Raw genomic sequence first — 18502 nt, forward strand, 5'->3', positions numbered from 1 at the left:
TTATGCAAAACAAAGACTTCCAAGTCAATGAATAGGACAGCACAATTACCATTCAATTTACTTGACTTGACTGACCAAAAAAATTAAATTTGATTGGCTTGGAAATTGAAATAATCATATAAGCTGGACAGAAGAGAGGCAATACCACAGACCATCCTGCATTTCTTGTTCATCATTTCTTTTTCCACTGTTAACAATTTCTGAGGCTAAAAAAATGGCCGACGGGGGTTCATTTTCATGCTACTGGATCGGCTGGCTTCAATAGCTTATGAATATGTGGACGGAGAGGTTAAATATGTTTTGGACGCCAAGAAGATTTTGAAGCATTTGTTGGCAATCTCGAAGCTATTCAAGCCATTCTCGAAGATGTGGAGCAAAGGCAAGCGAAGGAAGCCAGCCTGAGGATCTGGTTGGATCAGCTCAAAGACATATCAATTGAATATCTGAGTACGCAACAAATGAACTAATTAAATATAAAATTTTATTATAATGAAATTGCCAAGAAGACTACATGAACCAAAGATGGTACATCTTGACTGAGTTGTTTTTCAAACTAAATTACAAGCTATATTTATAATGATATAAACCTAAGAAACCCTAATGTGTAAATGCCAAAATACCCTAATGCGAAATCAAATCAAATCTCTAATTAATTTCCTATAAAAACCTAGTTAATTCCAACAATATCCATATCCATATCCTTCGAGATGGTGGACGTGTTGGACGAGTGGAACACATACATTCTGAGACAACAGGTAGAGAAGCAAGAACGAGAAGGTGAAAATGCTCTGGTTCCTAAAACAAGAAGCTCTGTTTCCCCTATCCGTCTATGTTTTGACAAAGTCAGACGGGTAATTCTCCATCGTGACATTGCGCTTAAGATAAAAGATCGGATTGATGAGCAAAGAAAAATGTACGAGTTTCAAACGATATTTGCTGCCATGTACTGTATTTTATTTGGAATTGTCGGTGAATGAGTTTATTACCATTTCTAATCTTCTCAGGATCATTCTGTCACCGAAAAGTGTTCGCCTTTGTTTCCTCTTATCTGCAGCTGCTGTTGGGATCATATCCATTCAGTTTGCAGATAATAGTTCCTTGAGAAACATCCATGTTTTGGGTCTTTCGCTGTTTCTTGGGATTTCAATACCTCAATATTTTGTCTCGAACACCAGCCCGAATGGTGTCGGGCCAGTTAAAATATTGAAGTAAGGAGGGAAGTATATATATCTGGTACTGGTGGGAATAAAACCTACAGTTTGAAAAGTGAAGTTTGAATTCCTTCACTGTGAAAGTTTGAACAAGTATTTGATACATTAATTACATATCAACAATTTGATAATTCAGACTTTGAAGGGCTCTTCTAACAACCTTCATCACGTCCTTCTGTACAGATACACACAACTTAATATTTTAAGTGCCTGCGCTCACAGGCTTTTCTAGGATCCGTTCTATGCTGAGGTCTTAAATTCGAAGGAGTACCCCAAGCATGCTGCCATGTATCCTCTCTGATTTTAGAAAACCCACAGGTTCCTGCCGCAGAGAGGGCGCATGTCAATGAATATAAAAAAGAGATGAGTCTACTGCAAGATGTTATTGTCAGAAGAGAAATTATGATATGCTTTCTTTGTGAAATGTGTGTATTTGGGGAGAAATGGGTGAAGCTGCAGACTTACGCTTTGATGGTTACGTAGCAGGGATCATGGAGAACACAGTCTGTATGAAAGTAAGTATGAGGAGAACAACAGCTGCAATGACAGAAATAGAGGCCCAAGGTGTGTTGAAATAATTTTGTTTCAAATTTGCCTTCCATTTGTGCCACGGCTTGCTGCAGTAGTTGTTCAGGTCCTCACAAATAGTATCATAATAGAACTTATGAAAGTTGGGATTAACCCCAGTGGAAATGGTGTTTAATGGAGCAGACCTCTCACTTGTGTCACTAACTAGCACCTTCACAACTTCTGCGATTTGGTACTCAACAAGCAACTCTACATCCTTTGTGGTTTTCACCAAACCGCCCATGAAGAATGCGTAAGAACTCATGTATAAAGTATCAGTAGCAGTGTTCAAGAAATGGCATTGTTCAAAGGCAACGACGTTTCTGATTATTTCAGTTTCATACCCTAATGGAAATCTTGGAATTGTCAGAGTCCCATTGGAAGTACTGAATTGTATGCCAAACTTATTTTCTCTTGACGCCGCCTTAAACTGGACCCCAACCTGCTGTAGCTCCGTCAAGCTGGGTATGTTAACAGATTTGAGTTCCCCTCCGGCTTTTGGTTCCAACGGAAGATGGATTTCAAAAACTCTTTTGAAAAGATCAACAAAATGTGCCACTGATTTAGAAGTCTTCACGTTGTCATCTAATTTCTCCACCGGCAGTAGATGTTTGAAGAACTCGAAAGAAAGACTAATTATTGAAGTAATGTTGTGAGAACTAGAAGGGAGTGAAGTTTTGCATGCTTCAAAAAGATCCTCAAGAATGAACAATGGCAGCTGATTTTCAATCAACCACATATCTTTCCATATGTCATGTAACATCAATGGCTTGTGAAATATGCGATCATTTTCGTCGACGAAGTCATCGAATTTGTCCTTCAATAAGACCTCGATAGTGAATGCGGCATCGACTAGAATGATTCTTACAAATTCATCACTACTATACTTAATAGGTTCTGCATAACAACATCTCAACCTCTCTTCTTGGTTCTTTATTGTCTTTATATGGTCCTCCAAGCTTACTTTGGTCCGAGCTATAAAATCTTTCAGGTATCTCTGTTTGTGCTCGTCCAGTATGGGGTTTAAGCCTTTCCTGCCATGGTGAAGCGGGCCTATAGAGACAGCCTGAGGCGTGTAGAGCTTTTCATTCACGCACCGTATACGCTCAGGAACTCTGTAGATACAACATGAAGAGGACACGGGAGACAGGGTGGTGAACTCTTTTCTCATCGAATTTGCTAATGGGGTGTACTGGTTTTCTATGTCGTTCGGAGCAGTTTCATTGCTTGTTTCCATTTCCCAGCTCCTGATAATGATATGCCGTTGTGATTGGTAATACAAGAGAATGATGATTATTACATATTACTGAGTTGCCATCATAACAATCAACAAATCTTCATCATTTTACTATCATATTACTGATCAGGGTAATTATAGTACTATTCTTGCAAATATAAAAGGATAATGTTAGGGAAGACAAATTTTTAAACCAAATTTGTAAATCAAATGATGTGTCACCAATAGAAAACAAGAACGTTAATCAAAATAATAATTCAATCATCAACATCCACATCATTATCATTTGGTTTACAAAATTTGATTTAGAAATTTATTATCCCTACCATTACCCATAAATATAGGTGAGTTATGAAGGTAGTTGATTCCTTCTAATCCAATTAGTTCTTGCTTGATTTATAAGAATAAAAAAGTCAAATTTTGGTTCCGGTCCCTAGTTGACCAAAATCTTAGACTGAAACTTTACTAATTTGAATACTTTTTTTTTTTAAAGCACTAATTTGAATACTTGATTGAAGAACAAATTATTAAATTCACAGATACTAACATGTAAATATTTTATTTCATAATAACATGGATAAAAAACAAAGGATCTTGATCAAAAATTGAAAAGGAATAAAGTTACAATTAATGGAATAGAAAAATGATGGATCATAACCTAATTTCTCCATAAAAAAACTAATGGCTAATCTAGTGGTTAAGCGAGGATTTCATGTGATGGGAGATCTCTTACAAATGTTTAAAAAAATATATAAAAGGATTCTACAAAACTACTAACAAAAACATAATAATATATAATATTAGCCCAAAAATTCACAATAATCATAATTAAAAAAAAATTGACAATCAATTAAAATTTTTGCAATATATCAATTTAACAAAATCATAATTTAAACAAATAATTTGCAAGAGATATGAGAGAGTAAAATACATACTTGGAGTTGTGGGCTAATTACTCTAATGCTTTTTCCTTGTTGAAATTAACCCGTCAAAGGTAGTCTGCATAAAAATTTAAAGGACCTATTATGGAGAATCAAATCAAAATTTTCAAATTACAAACCCCAACACTCAAGTAAGTAAGTAAGAAGCTTACCAGAAATTCAAGATTTCCTCTGTTTGTAGAATGTGAGGGTTGCAAGTTATAAGTTGTTGTAAAAAAGAAAAAAAGAAGATATTATCATATAGAAACACATGAACTCTTATATAATGGTGAGAAAGTTAATAATATTCTTAAACCATTTTTCATTTCATAGAGGGGCCGGGTCCCGGGAGCATCGAATAGCGTTACTAATTTGCCTTTGGGTGTGGAGGTGCCGTACAATATGAGCAAGAAATCTCCGCATATTCTTAAACCATTTTTAAAGCATTTAAATTTGAATGAGTATCATTAAAGCAGAAAAGTGGATGTACTTTTCTATTTTTCCAAACATAAAAATGAAAAAAGTAGTCACTCATTACTACGCCCTGGTGATATTCTTCTTCACTTAAAAGTGAGAGATCTTAAGTTCGAATCTCATGGATGGCGAATTCAATAGCAAATTAGTTTTCCCATTGTTTAGTTTAGCCGAACTCCTCATCCCCTAGTGTAAAAATATTGATGTACTAAAAAAACGAAAAAAGTAACTTAGTTTTACGATCTAGTGGTATTCATTTTTACTTGTAAGTGAGAGGTCTTATGTTTAATTCTCGCCAAAGCCATATTTGAACCACATTATTTATCTTTACTTGTAAGTGAAAGGTCTTAGGTTTAATTCACGCCAAAGCCATATTTGAACCACATTATATGGCTAGCTTAGTGTGAGGCTTAACTTACTCGCCCACCCTCTTAATGTAAATAGTATTGTTTGTTCAAAAGGAAAAAAAAGGGGGAAAAAATTTTTCCTTCCAATAAGGTTGTTTGATCATAGTAGAATAGCTCTCAAGTAAAAGCCATGGAACCGAAAAACTGAATCGAACGGTTTAAAAATAAGAAAAAAAACTATATTGACTAAAAAACTCAAAACCGGTCCACAAACCGAAGCGGTTTAGCCCAGTTTAGGTTCTGGTTCTTTCTTCCCAAAAATCAGTTGAAACCAAACTGTACTGATTTAAATATAAATTGTCGATGGCGAATCTCGTAGATGACGAATTCGATACCAAATTAGATTTGTCATTATGTGGCTTAGCCGAACTCCCATCTTCTTTTAATGTAAAATATATCGTTCACTTCTTCCTCATCCATTATCCAAACTCGCAACCTCATCGCATAATACCCCATAAACATAATTATGTTAATTATGATATGCAATACAATGCTTGTTCTTAGAATTAGAAAATGGACTTGTTGAGATGATATGATAATGAGGATAATATGAGGCCAGAAATCTATGCCATGAGGGGCCTTTAAGCTAATGACTGAAACCCATAGGCTGAAAGGAACAAATGTCACAGTAAATCATATCAGGGGCCTTCCTCAAGCTAGTAGAATCCCGAACGAAATGAATGACGCTCAATACAACCTATTAAGAAATTTGACCGCTGACCAAGGCTGATCGCAGTGGACACCAACTTGAACACCCCCGCTCCCCTGTGGACACACATTTATATCGTTCAGGCGAACCTTTCTTCCTTGTCATGCAGCCATTTACTAAAGAACAATAATTTTTCGACACATTTATCTTTTTTTTTCAAATCATAGGATTGAACAAATAAATAAAAAAGAATGGAAAAATCAGGTACCCATCCATTTCTCTCTCTCTCTCTCTCTCTCTCTCTCTATCTCAATACTCGTTTGGCTAATTTTGGAGACTATATATAAAGTTACATATCATTTGCTATCACGGTTTTTTGTGTATTTTACTCGAAAAAAAAAACTTATGTAGAACAGTAAAAGTGTAAAACCACATGTATTTTGATGTCTTATTTGACCCGCAGATCTCAGCTGCTTTGATATTTCACTTACTTTTGTGTCCCTGTGTTATGCATAAATAAAAGAAAAAGGACGATGACACCGGAGCAAGGAGAAACCGATTTTTGCAAACATGAACCCTGCAAGTGGTGATTAGCTTAACATTTTTCTCTTATTTCATTTGACCTATCCTTACTAACAAGTCCTCTTGTTTGCATGGAAGATTGGCTCCCTCACCTCACCTAATATGCAATACATATTGTGGATGTAAATTTTCTCCTCCTCGATCTTGGACAATTTTGCACCTACAAAACAACTAGTACCTTAGGTTAAGGCCAAAAGCCTCACGCGCCCACGATGAATGGGGGAGCTTTGGCCGAAGAATCTCCGATGCCAAAGTTAAAATTTTAGAGAGAAATAGTGTTTAGAGTATTTGAGATTTTTTGTAAGAGAATTGGAATGAATTTTTGGTGAGAATAGGTGCCTATTTATAGGATTAAGCTTACCCATTTTTCCCCTTGGTGTGGCCGGCCTTGATGGTTTTTGTGGTTATGATTTTGGCTTAATTAGCCAATTTATTGGCTAATTAAGTATGAAAGAAGTAAATGAGAGGTTATAAAATTATTTATTTGTATAAATGGGGTAGTAAAATGGGGAAAAGTAAGAAAGACTAAGAAGAATGTGAGGTGGCCGGCCACTACCTATTTTTAGGGTGAATGGGATATATTTTGTGATTAATTGGGTAATTTAATTGATGTTTAATGGATTAATTGGGTAATTAATCTATTAATTAACCAATTAACATTATTTTGTAGGTTACCTTGCAAAAGGGGATTTGATGAGATGGACTTTGAATTGGTTACCTCTTTTGGAGCATTTTTGATTTCGTTGAAAGATGATTCTCCGCTATTCGTGCGTAGGAATCCCACTGTGCCTTAAGGGTACTCTTATCCTTTTTTATCCAAAGATCCATGTGTCACCTTGTGATTATTTTTGGCTCCACACATATCAATCCCCTGTGCAAAACAAAGATTTCCAAGTCAATGAATAGGACAGAATACGACAGCTCAACAACCATTCAATTTACTTGACTGAACGAAAAAAAAAATGATGAATTGGAAATTGGAATCATCATATAGGCTGGATAGAACAGAGGCAATGCCCCAAACCATCCTGCATTTCTTGTTCATCATTTCTTTTTCCACTGTTAACCAATTTCTAATGCTGAAAAAATGACCGACGGGATCATTTTCATGCTACTGAATCGGCTGGCTTCAACAACTTATGAATATGTGGACGGAGAGGTGAAGTATGTTTTGGAAGCCCAGAAAGATATTGAAGAATTTGCTGGCACTGTCAAAGCCATTCAAGTCGTTCTCGAAGATGCGGAGCAAAGGCAAGTCAAGGAGGCTAGCGTGAGGATCTGGTTGGATCAGCTCAAAGACATATCCTTCCAGATGGTGGACGTGCTGGACGAGTGGAACACTGACATGCTAAGACAACAAGTTGAGAAGCAAGAACGAGAAGGTGAAGATGCTCTTGTTCGTAGCACGAAGAAGAAGAAGGTAATTCTCTCTGGTTCCCCTAGCTGCTTTTGTTTTGGCAAAGTCAGACGGGTAATTCTCCGTCGTGACATTGCCCTTAAGATAAAAGATCTGAATGGTAGGTTAAGTGCGATTGATGAGCAAAGAAAAAGGTATGAGTTTCAACACATATAAAGAGGTATTCAAGATTTACCTGAATGGCAGAAGACTTCGTCTTTTGTCGTCATGTCAGAGGTATTTGGTCGAGAAAAGGAAAAAGACATTCTGATAACAAAGTTATTGAGTGATGGTGGAAAAGATCAGAGGGGACTCCTTATCATCCCTATTCTAGGGATGGGCGGAATGGGAAAGACAACTCTAGCCCAACTAGTTTATAACGATAGCAAGGTTAAAGCCCATTTTGAAAAGAGAGTGTGGGTTTGTGTCTCGGACCCTTTTGATGAGATTAAGATTGCCAAATCCATAAGTGGTGATGGTGCCCCAAGTTCAAATGAGTTGGACTATGTCTTGCAGTGCATGTCAAGATCCATTGAGGGTAAAAGGTTTCTCCTTGTCCTAGATGATGTGTGGGGCCACGATAGTGAAAAATGGGAACGATTAAGGGCACCGCTAATCCAAAGTGGTGCTCATGGCAATAGAATATTGGTGACCACAAGAAAGCATGAGGTTGTTGATATGATGAGAGCAACAAGTGACATGATTAGTTTGGGAGAGTTGGGCGAAGGATATTGTTTATCAATCTTCAACCACATGGCGTTTGCTGATAAAGAAGTAGGTGAATCTAAGGCATTTGAAGATATTAGTAAGAAAATTGTAGAAAAATGTAAGGGTTTGCCTCTTGCAGCAAAAGCTTTAGGCAGTCTCATGCACAATAAGAGAACAAGGAGGGAATGGCTAGGTGTTTTGAACAGTAAGATATGGGATCAAGAAGAGGTGGAGCAAAAAGTTTTTCAACCATTATTACTAAGTTATTATGATTTGGATCCATCAATCAAATGTTGCATTTTGTATTGTGCTAGTTTTCCTAAAGACTTTGAGTTTGAGAGAGAATATTTGATTAATATTTGGATGGCACAAGATTATTTTAATTCAAAAGGGAATAAGGATAAGGGAGAAATTGGTGAAGCATTTTTTGATAACTTAGTAGCACGATCTTTTTTCCAAGATTTGGTGAAAGATAGTGTCAGTGGTAAAATTATAGGTTGCAAAATGCATGATATTGTTCATGACTCTGTGCAATCTCTAACCAAGAATGAATGTTTGATTATTGACGCTGAGGGTGTTGGCAATGAAATAGAGGTTTTGGGTGAAAAAGTTCGCCATTTGACTTTAAGGTTGAGACTTGATGAGCCACTCCCACCTTCTAAAGCATATTACAATTGCAAAAATCTGCGTACACTCAAAATTATTTGTTCATCCATTCTTACGACGATAGACTCAAATTTTATTTTACAATTGAAATGTCTTAGGACATTACATTTGAGTAATAATGGCATAAGTGAAGTCCCAAAGGAAATTGGTGAATTGATATATTTGAGGCATATTGATTTGTCACGGAATGGTGGTTTGAAGATATTGCCTGACAGTATCTGTGAGTTGTACAATTTGTATACCTTGCGCCTTTTTGGCTGTTTGTCACTTGAAAAACTACCTGATAACATGGGGAAGTTGATTAGCTTAAAGCAACTTTATGTTTATGGTTGTGCTAAGCTGGAGTACTTGCCAAAAGGGATTCGGAGATTAAAGAAATTGAAAACAATTGATGTGTGTGCTGTGGTTTGTGTCAACGATGAGGACAGAGTAGCATTACAATTGGGAGATCTAAGAGTCTTGAACCTCCAAGGCAGGCTACACATAATATTGAAGGGGAATGTGAAAGATGAGAATGAGCTTGAGAAGGCACAGTTGTGGCACATGAAGCAACTCTTTCATCTTGGAATTAATTGTGAGGTTGTCCAATACAATCAGAAAGCCAGAAGCACCGTTGAATTTCTAAATGTCCTACGACCACACGAAAATCTGGAATCTTTATACATTTCTTATCATTCAGGCGCCACCTACCCCAATTGGATGATGTCTTTGCACAACTTAAGAATCATCAGTCTATTTGAATGGAGTGGATGCTTGCCTCCTCTTGGGAGATTGCCATACCTTGAAAAACTGAGTATATCGAGAATGCACAAGGTGCAAAGGGTTGGTGGTGAATTTTGGGGATTGTGGACCAAGATGAAACGTCACTTAGATCATCATCATCATCTTCATTTTTTTCCAAAGTTGAAAAAGCTCGCAGTTGGCTACATGTCGGCGTTGGAAGAGTGGGAAGTAGGCATGGAAAGGTGGAACAAAGAGGATTCTGAAATGTCAATCATGCCATGTCTTTCCTCCTTAAACATTAGTCGTTGTCCTCTTCTAAAAACACTGCCAGACTTCCTCTGCAAAACACCGCTGCAGGAACTCTTCATCTTTGAATGTCAAACACTTTCTAAGCGTTGTGAATGTGGCAGTGGAGAGGAATGGCCCAAGATTTCTCACATCCCAAACATCAAAATCTTATCCTGGTAATTGAGCTCTATCTTATTTACACATTTATCGTTGTATCAGTTACAAATGATGTCATCGTATTTGTTCAATTTGCTTATTTTTCTTCTTCAGAATTCAGATGATGTTCAAAGGACATAAGTAATGTGGATCAAGTAGTGACTCGCGAGCTAAGCATATATATTAATCTTCTTCGGAAAGGTAATTCTTTTCACACACACACACAAGTATATATTTTATATATCAAATTAGTAATGATTATTTAACTTCCCGTGCACATTTTACTCATTTATGACGCGCTTTTAGGAAATTATTCGTGCATAGGTAGCCAGTTCGATAGCAAATGCGAATGGTGTCGGGCCAGTTAAAACAGACGGTGGATGGGTAAGTTGAGCAATTATTACATACGGTGTCGGGATTTCTTTACGTGTACTATTGTTGGCTTCGTTTATCTGAAATGCTACATCATTTCGATGGCTGCAGTTTGAATTTGATGACACCCCCTTGTCATCGAGCCCGACAGTGGCGATAATCGTGGGGACGCTGCTGGATAACACGCTTGACGCAAAGTATGCAGTTGACGACAGAGGAATTGCATGGTGGAGATGTTCCAAATGAGGAATTTTATGATCTACCTGTTAAATACATCAGAACATGTTTATCAACCGTGAGCAGGTTTAATTTGTTGTGTTTTAACTGTTTATGCACATGATGTGAGGGTTTGTTCATAATTTATATACAACAAAATCCTTGTGAAAAGGCCATTGCCTCTTCCCTTTGCCCCATACTTGGTTGTACATATAGTTGGAAAGGAAGAAAAAAGGAAACGGACATTTCTGCTTTGAGGATGATCGTATATTTTTTTTCCATGTAATTTTGGTGTGCGATACTCTTTTCTCCTTGGCCCGGGTAGAAATCTCCATCAAGGTTTTTCCCGAGGCCCTTTCAATGTGTGGTTCACCCTATTGTTTCTTGTATGTATTCTTCCATAATGCTTATGAGTATGATTCTGTAAGCGAACATGCAATCCATGTAACAAACTAGAGACAAGATAAATTAAAGGACCTAGATGCACAATCGAATCATATCTGAACATGGTAAACTCAATATTCAATCGATCTTCGATACAAGTATGTCTGTCGTAAGGCCCCAATATAACAATCCGTTACTTCAAGGCCTGCACCTACTCATCGTACTGCCACTCAGAAATGCGGGAATGTCGTTGGCCGCGTAGTTGTTTTGGCATTCTCTCATCAAGCAACTGGAGTTGTTTTTCAATCCATGGAGGATCATTTGGCATCAGCCAAAGAGCTTCGCCTGTATCTTTGTGCTTGAAATCTGGTTGTCTCGGATTCTTCTTATCTTCCCTGTTATCCCACCATTCATATGGATTGCTAAAAAACACTTGCCACAAGTGAAGGCGGTCCTTATACTTGTCCAAATCACCTCCACCTAAAGTTAGGAGGATAAAACATTCAACGAAAGCATATAAAAATCTCGGCAATATCAAATCCAAACACATTGCAAGATAGCAAGCAACACTTCATGAGACATTGTAACATGCAGTACCTTCAATGCATTGTGGTTCCTTGTGATTTTTGGAGCTCAATCCGTGTCCACGTTGTGATACATAATTCAACTCCTTCACGTCTAACTACGACGAAAATCCAGTGATCCTGGTTCAAATTTGTGAAAAAGGAATAAAAAAAACGTTGAAAAGAGCTAGAGGCAATGTTCTAACCTTATAACGCATACTCAAATTCCCATTCTGGTCAGCCTTCGTGTAAGAACCTAAACGGCCGGACACATAAATAAAATCATTCGGTTTCAAATGTTTGACGGACAATTCTGCCATCTCCTCCCACATCTTCAGCAATATCCTGTTCAGAAATTCTGCATGAGATTGCTAAGTTTCAACACATCCCATCAAGAACTTCAACACAGAAGCGTGTATCACGAACAAAGATCAACATTTGGGGACCAACTCCTCCGTGTTTCCAATACAACTGAATGTACTATCAAACTTGTAAAATTGGAATCAATCACCGTAAAGACATAAACCTAAATAAAAGTATTGGCCACAACTATAACAAAGATGAAACCTTTCATCACAAATTGTACGATTAAAGTTCATCCCTAAAACACTAGTTTCAAATAGGGGAGCCACATAAATTACTAGTCTTGCACTAATGGTAAATGGGTCACCCAGATACTAGTGACTTTTAATCCTCCATGCCTCTACCAAAAGCGCGTACGAGCATAAATACTTCCAAAAGGACCGTTAGTTTAATATGTACAAACAGAGCCGATTACAAACTTTTAATCAAAAACCGAACTAGATGAACGCTAAACAGACATTGAGCCGTATATCAACCACGATTTAGTGCCATTTACCGTCCGTTTCGCGCCTCAATTATTTGTTAAAAGTTTGTAACCGGTTCGAGTTGCCCATATTTTCCAAGAAATAGTACTTTAAATTGCAATTCCAACAGAGATATTTTGATTTCATTAAAGCCAGCAAGGAAAGAAATTAGATAGTTTAACTGACCAAAAACTGCTCTCAGATTTCGGGGAGTTTCTGACGCGAAGGCCGGTGTGAACTCCAAAGGGGCCGCCGTTGTTGTTCACGACCCGAAGGGGGTGAGTCACGGTGCCGATAAAGCTACAAGAGTTCCCCAAATTCAAACTCTCCTCCCATCGGCGCCGCGTGATTGCTTTCGGACGCTGGAACTTGAGTTTGTTTCGGTAAATGCCGCTGCCTTCTTCGTCGTCGCCGTCGTCGGAGGATGAGAAGGAATTCGAAAAACTAGGGTTAGTGGCTGAAGAGAAAAGGGAGAGCCTTTGGGAGAACAACAGTGAGGGACTTGGCTTGCTGATGGAGAGTAGAAGACGAAGCGCCTTCATAAGCGTATGATGATCGCGGTCATGCGGTTGAATTTTGGTGGGTTTTCTCAGAGTTTCCGACAGTCTGGTTATATGCGATTTCGGCGGGGTAATGTTTTCTGGATTATTGACAATAGGCCTGCTCCACTGGTCCTCGGAATTGAATCCTCATGCTTGCCAGATCCTCTTTGTGAGTGTGAAGATGAAGGGATTCGTCAACTCTATTCATTTATCGTACATACGGTCAAAAACTATTTTTATTTATAATTAAAAATAAAACTTGATAAAAAATGATCGATATATAATAAACGGACACAATTTACGAATCTCAAGAATCCACACTAAAAGAATCCAAAGAGTATCATGTTGATTGAGAATTGGCATCCAGATTTCCCCTGAAAAATGAGAACATACTCAAAATGAATATTAATGTTGAAAACGTTGACGTTGTTATGAATGCCCACGCACACACATTTTCAATGCTCGTACAGATTGAAATTGATTTTGGGGATGCAGGAGATCATATTTTCCAAAAGGGTGCTGTAAATTTTCAATGTATAATAAATGCATCAGTATTTGAGTTGCTCTATAAATAGAGCACTCCGTATGCTTTCAAATAGATAGACAGAAAGAAAGGAAGATCAATAACATCATCTATTCATCTGTCTTTTATTTGTTATCCTCTTGTACTATAGTTTTAGTGTGATATTTTACACATGCTTCGCTCCATTCACTAAAAGATTATGATTATCTCTCTAACTTTTACATATTTATAACAATTAAATATTTTTAATATTTTATTGTGCAAATGAGAAAAATAAGGGAAGAAGAAAGCATTTGGAGAGGCTTATTTGGGCCTTTGAAAAAAATTCTTCCAAGCAAAAATGGACGTAGTGAGTTTGGGCCTTTGGGCCTCAATTGTGAATATTTGGGCCTTAAAATCTATTATTAGTCCACTTGAAAATTAGACGTCAGTTTGTACTAAATGATAGTCTTTTCTTAATTAAAAATTTGAATAATTGCCATAACCGCTGTTTTTAATCACATGTCAGGTCGGTTTGGTGCAGTTTTATTATTATTAATTTTGGTTCGATGCTTAGTTTGAAAATATTAAACCGGCGATGAATCAGGAATTTAATTCATTATATATATTTATTTTGTGTTATGTTATTAGCCGCAAGAACAATTAATAACAAAACTGCACCAAACCAACATCTTCCTCTGCTTTCATCTAAAGCTCAGCCAATCCGCACTATTAAAACCTATTAGTTGAATAATGGAAATTATAAAAACAATGCGGTCAGTTGATTATTGCTTTAAGCCTTGTTGTTTAATTTACTTGATTATATCCAAATCTGCAAGCAGACGATCCTTCTAAATTTTTTTCTTACGATCAAGACATAGTCTAATAGCATGACATTGTTGAGTTTCTCTCTTACACAACACGTTACCCGTTTTTCTTAAGCATTGTTGACCCCACAAAGAATGAAAGTAATAAACGTGTGTGAAGACTAAAGACCGTTGGCTGAGATAGCGGGTAAAAGGTAACCAAAATTTTAAAAGAAGAACTAGAAGGGCATCGACAACCTCGGTCTGTCCTTTTTGAGCCGACTACTATTGACCATAACTCCATAGTTTTGAATTCAATTCAACGAACAAAGTGAACTAATCACGAGTGAAATTCAAAGTCTTTAAATTTAATTTGAACAGCAAACAACAGTAACAACCAACAACAGCAATCAAGAGTCACAACCAACAACAGCAGCAACAACAGCAACAACAACATTAGATTTCTCAATCAACCAGATGTCTTCTTCTACTTTCTTCTGTGTTTCAGGTTCGAAACAGTGCAGTGGCTGCGGCTGCTGTGAGCAGAGCCCAAGGCGGACGCTCCGCCACAGCAACCCGGAATTGGGTTCTCGCGCCTCGGCCACTTTCCCTGCATATTCAATCCGAAAGTCACACTCTCTGGATTGGGGTGTTGGGCCTGTTGCTGCTCCACAAACCTTGCCCCTTCCAGAATCTTCGCTGATTCAGAGACCGGACGGGGTTCCTAAACAAGGGTAAAGTAGAAGCCTTTTTATGTCCATCTTAGAATTCATCACGTTCTTCTTGTTTGTGGGTATTTGTGAGTGTTTACTATGTGTTCTTACACAAGGGTTGGTGTTTTGCTTTGTGAAGGCAGGGTGAAAATCAAGTTGCCACAACCTCCATATCAGTACCGCTGGCTTCTTTCTCCAGCTGCATTCATCCAGATGAAAATGCTTGTGGGGGTTGTTTTAACTTTTGTCTCCCGACGAAAACTCAGGCAAATGATATCTCAAGCCATACTTTTAGCCTACAAAGATCAAACACTCTGGATGGTTTTTATAGTCCTCCAGTTAGCCCCCGAAGAACAAATGCGGCCGCAGATCCTTTACCTTCTTTTGGGGGTCCCCAAGATCACTATCAGGATTCATTCCCTTCGAGGTTATTACCAAAGGGACAATCTCGTAGTCTTGGTCATTCTCCTCTTCACAACCCCCCGTCTCGAAGTCAACGCTTCAACCCAAAAGGTTCAAATGGAACTGCAGTCACAGAGAGTTGTTCTGAGAGGGTTGAAAGTAGTAGTCGCGTCAGTGCTCACCCCTTGCCTCTGCCTCCTCCACCACAGTCATCTATCATGCATAACAATGCCGAAATTTTACCAGTATCATGTATTAAAGGACAATGGAAGAAGGGAAAACTTATTGGCAGGGGTACCTTAGGCAGTGTTTATCTCGCAACCAACCGGTATGTTCTGCATTGACAATTTGACAGTTTGTTTTGAACATGTTAACAATTTATAGTCATATGACAGAGAGACCGGGGCATTGTGCGCAATGAAGGAAGTTGATCTCATTCCTGACGATCCTAAATCTGCAGAATGTGTAAAGCAATTGGAGCAGGTCCATTTCTGGAGTCCTTTATTTTTTTTATTTTTTGTAAATTCACATGGGAGTTGCAGTTATTTTAATAATTCTGCCTTCAGTTGAGGTTTAACTGGACCAACCGAATATTTTGCAGGAAATTAAAATCCTCCGTACACTGAAGCATCCAAATATTGTGCAGTATTATGGTAGCGAAGTAGTGAGTATCTTTCTGACATGTGAACATTTACTGAAAACTAATCTGTGCCAGTTTTACTCAACTTGGGGAGCATTCTTTACGCAAATGTAGATTGATAATCACTTCTGCATATATCTGGAGTATGTTTATATTCGGCCCGGAGCCATTGATAAATATGTCCAAGACCATATTGGAGCTATGACGGAATCTGTAGTTCGCAATTTCACTCGCCACATCCTCTCCGGGCTGGCCTTTCTGCATGGCACGAAGATAATTCACAGGTGAGAATAATGCTTCCTACTTCATACAGTGCTATTTTATTAGCATCATGTTGCATTCTTGATTGATCATAAGCATACTTTTCTTTACTGAATGAAGTTCCGATTCGGTGATTGTTCTAGGGATGTAAGGGGTGCAAATTTGCGTCTTGATGCATCAGGAGTTGTTAAAATTGTCAATTTTGGGATTGCAAAACACGTAAGTAATTAATTCCGCAAACTCATATCATGTTTAATGTCTGTAAACATAATCTCTTGAAGAATTTATTTTTGAAAAGTCAACTTGTTTGATGCAATTCAGCTCAATGGGCAATCAGATAATGTTTCTTTGAAGGGCAGTCCGAACTGGATGGCTCCTGAGGTAATTGCACTATCTTTATCTATACATTTCGGATGGCATGTACATCGCACATAGATTACTGACGCCTCTTTTGTTTTTGTGCAGGTCATAAGGACTGCAATGCAGAACAACGCGGATCCTGATTTACCTTTGGCCGTTGATATATGGAGCTTGGGTTGTACCATCATTGAGATGTTCACTGGAAAACCTCCTTGGAGTGAATGTACAGGAGTAAGTAAATGATAAAATGATTTTTCGAATGTTGTAATAAAGATGACCGCTTTAGTCATCCTGTACGCGATAAATATGCAGCTAATCTATGCGCGTACAGGATGACTTGACGGAAGAGGAGTCTGTGTGAGTCAGATTATGTTTATTGGTTTTTAACATCTCCTTGTCTTGAATCTGTCAGCCTCAAGTTATGTTCAAGATGCTGAACAGAATCCCAGATATTCCCGAAACATTGTCTGCAGAAGGAAAGGACTTCCTCCATTGGTGCTTTCGGAGGGACCCTGCCAAGAGACCATCGGCTGCTGAGCTACTTGAACATCCATTTGTACATGCACAAAACCCTTGATTTTAGTTGTACAATTAAACCAATAGAAAAATGGGGATTTTTTGAACGAAAATTCTAATGGTAACTGGGTCATCCGGTTTCACCATCTGATTGCTTAAGAGCATCTCTAAAGGAGATGTCAAAATGTCCACATAAATTATAACAGTAAAAAAAAAACCATATTAATGTTCTCCAACCGAAATGCCAACTCCAATGTGGCAATGACATAAATTGGCTGCAACTTCAAAATTAATTATTAATTTTTTCTATTGGTTTAATCATTATTATAACGAATACTGGTATTGGCCGATATCTCAATACTTTTATTATTTAATGGTTTAATTTTATTTTTTATTAATACTTTTTATGGTTTGAGCGATATTCCAAAATAATTTAAATAAAAAAATACGTTTTTTTTCCCCGAAATTGAGTGCAAAAAGAAAAGCAAATTGTTCTATTGGGCCATCTATCTTGGATCAAAATGAAATGATTTTTCATATTGGGGTACGGATGGCCGATGTTGGATCGTAATGGCCCTTATATCTTGGTCCCCTAGAACCCAAATCATTTTTTATTGTTGGAATCCAAACGGAAAGAAGTATCCTAAAATTACACAAAGATACCCAAACAAGGCAAACTTGTATTTAAAACTTGTATTTAAATTGTATTTGTTTAAAACTTGTATTAAAATACAAGTTTTAAATACAGCGGCAAAGATAACCTGTACGATCCCACATCGCCTAGGGGCTGTAAGCCTTATATGTATATTCCCATATCTACTTAGCCCGAAGTTTTTTGAGAGCTCATTGGCTTCGGGTTTTGTAGGAACTCTGAAGTTAAGCGAGTTTGCCTGAGAGCAATCCCAGGATGGGTGACCCATTGGGAAGTTCTCGTGTGAGTTCCTAGAAACATGGGTGACCCATTGGGAAGTTCTCGTGTGAGTTCCTAGAAACATGGATAACCCACTGAGAAGTTCTCGTGTGAGTTCCTAGAAACATGGGTGACCCACTCGGAAGTTCTCGTCTGAGTTCCCAGAAACAAAATTGTGAGGGTGTGGTCGAGGCCTAAAGCAGACAATATTGTGCTACGATGGAGTCGAGTCCGGGATGTGGTGGGGCCCATGCCAGGATGTGACATAACCCAGTGTGAATATGATGAACACAAATTGTATTTAAAACTTTGATCTATTACTGCTGTTATTTAATATTATTGTCAAGTATTACTTTTTCTTCACTTATAATGAGATGTTTTGATTTCGAATATTATGAATAACAAATTTAATAACTATTCTAGCTACTTCAATGTGAACTTTTGGTCCAATCCATTTATACGTCAAATATCAGATGCAAGAAAACTAAAAGAAATTTGAAAGAA

At 37.7% G+C, this 18502-nt stretch overlaps 4 protein-coding genes and 1 long non-coding RNA gene across 8 annotated transcripts; 2 read left to right on the top strand and 3 right to left on the bottom strand.

Annotated features, from left to right (window-relative positions):
* Positions 1 to 1240: 1240 nt before the first annotated feature.
* LOC103441711 (UPF0481 protein At3g47200-like) lies at positions 1241 to 4282 on the bottom strand. The gene is made up of 4 exons (XM_008380416.4): positions 4109 to 4282; positions 3951 to 4014; positions 1677 to 3025; positions 1241 to 1533 (listed from the first exon to the last, which is right to left on the bottom strand). Exon 3 carries the CDS (start codon positions 3013 to 3015, stop codon positions 1687 to 1689), a length of 1329 nt encoding a protein of 442 aa, XP_008378638.1. The 5' UTR covers positions 3016 to 3025; positions 3951 to 4014; positions 4109 to 4282; the 3' UTR covers positions 1241 to 1533; positions 1677 to 1686.
* A 1605-nt stretch (positions 4283 to 5887) lies between these two features.
* LOC139192268 (uncharacterized) lies at positions 5888 to 7054 on the bottom strand. The gene is made up of 2 exons (XR_011576313.1): positions 6766 to 7054; positions 5888 to 6207 (listed from the first exon to the last, which is right to left on the bottom strand). It is a non-coding gene; the product is annotated as an uncharacterized lncRNA (long non-coding RNA).
* Positions 7055 to 7578: 524 nt separating this feature from the next.
* LOC103441696 (putative disease resistance protein RGA3) lies at positions 7579 to 10829 on the top strand. 4 transcript variants are annotated; one of them, XM_008380399.4, is made up of 4 exons: positions 7579 to 10004; positions 10099 to 10185; positions 10291 to 10368; positions 10468 to 10829. In XM_008380399.4, coding segments are annotated over exons 1-2 (2334 nt in total). In that variant the 5' UTR covers positions 7579 to 7671; the 3' UTR covers positions 10100 to 10185; positions 10291 to 10368; positions 10468 to 10829. The 4 variants fall into 4 exon arrangements, with proteins under 4 accessions (XP_008378621.2, XP_070670190.1, XP_070670192.1 ...); XM_070814089.1 differs by having other exon boundaries at positions 10309 to 10368; XM_070814091.1 differs by having other exon boundaries at positions 10106 to 10185; positions 10468 to 10743.
* Positions 10830 to 11066: 237 nt separating this feature from the next.
* Positions 11067 to 13083, bottom strand: LOC103441687 (protein OSB1, mitochondrial). The gene is made up of 4 exons (XM_008380389.4): positions 12533 to 13083; positions 11726 to 11864; positions 11554 to 11638; positions 11067 to 11436 (listed from the first exon to the last, which is right to left on the bottom strand). Exons 1-4 carry the CDS (start codon positions 12886 to 12888, stop codon positions 11168 to 11170), a joined length of 849 nt encoding a protein of 282 aa, XP_008378611.1. The 5' UTR covers positions 12889 to 13083; the 3' UTR covers positions 11067 to 11167.
* A 1437-nt stretch (positions 13084 to 14520) lies between these two features.
* LOC103441720 (mitogen-activated protein kinase kinase kinase 5-like) lies at positions 14521 to 17247 on the top strand. The gene is made up of 9 exons (XM_008380422.4): positions 14521 to 14930; positions 15049 to 15639; positions 15707 to 15794; positions 15913 to 15975; positions 16066 to 16235; positions 16356 to 16431; positions 16534 to 16593; positions 16678 to 16803; positions 16985 to 17247. The coding sequence occupies exons 1-9, from the start codon at positions 14674 to 14676 to the stop codon at positions 17147 to 17149; spliced, it is 1596 nt and encodes a 531-aa protein (XP_008378644.4). The 5' UTR covers positions 14521 to 14673; the 3' UTR covers positions 17150 to 17247.
* The last annotated feature ends 1255 nt before the right edge of the window (positions 17248 to 18502 follow it).

This window comes from Malus domestica, chromosome 15 (genome assembly GCF_042453785.1).
Source record: "Malus domestica chromosome 15, GDT2T_hap1".
NCBI lineage: Eukaryota > Viridiplantae > Streptophyta > Magnoliopsida > Rosales > Rosaceae > Malus > Malus domestica.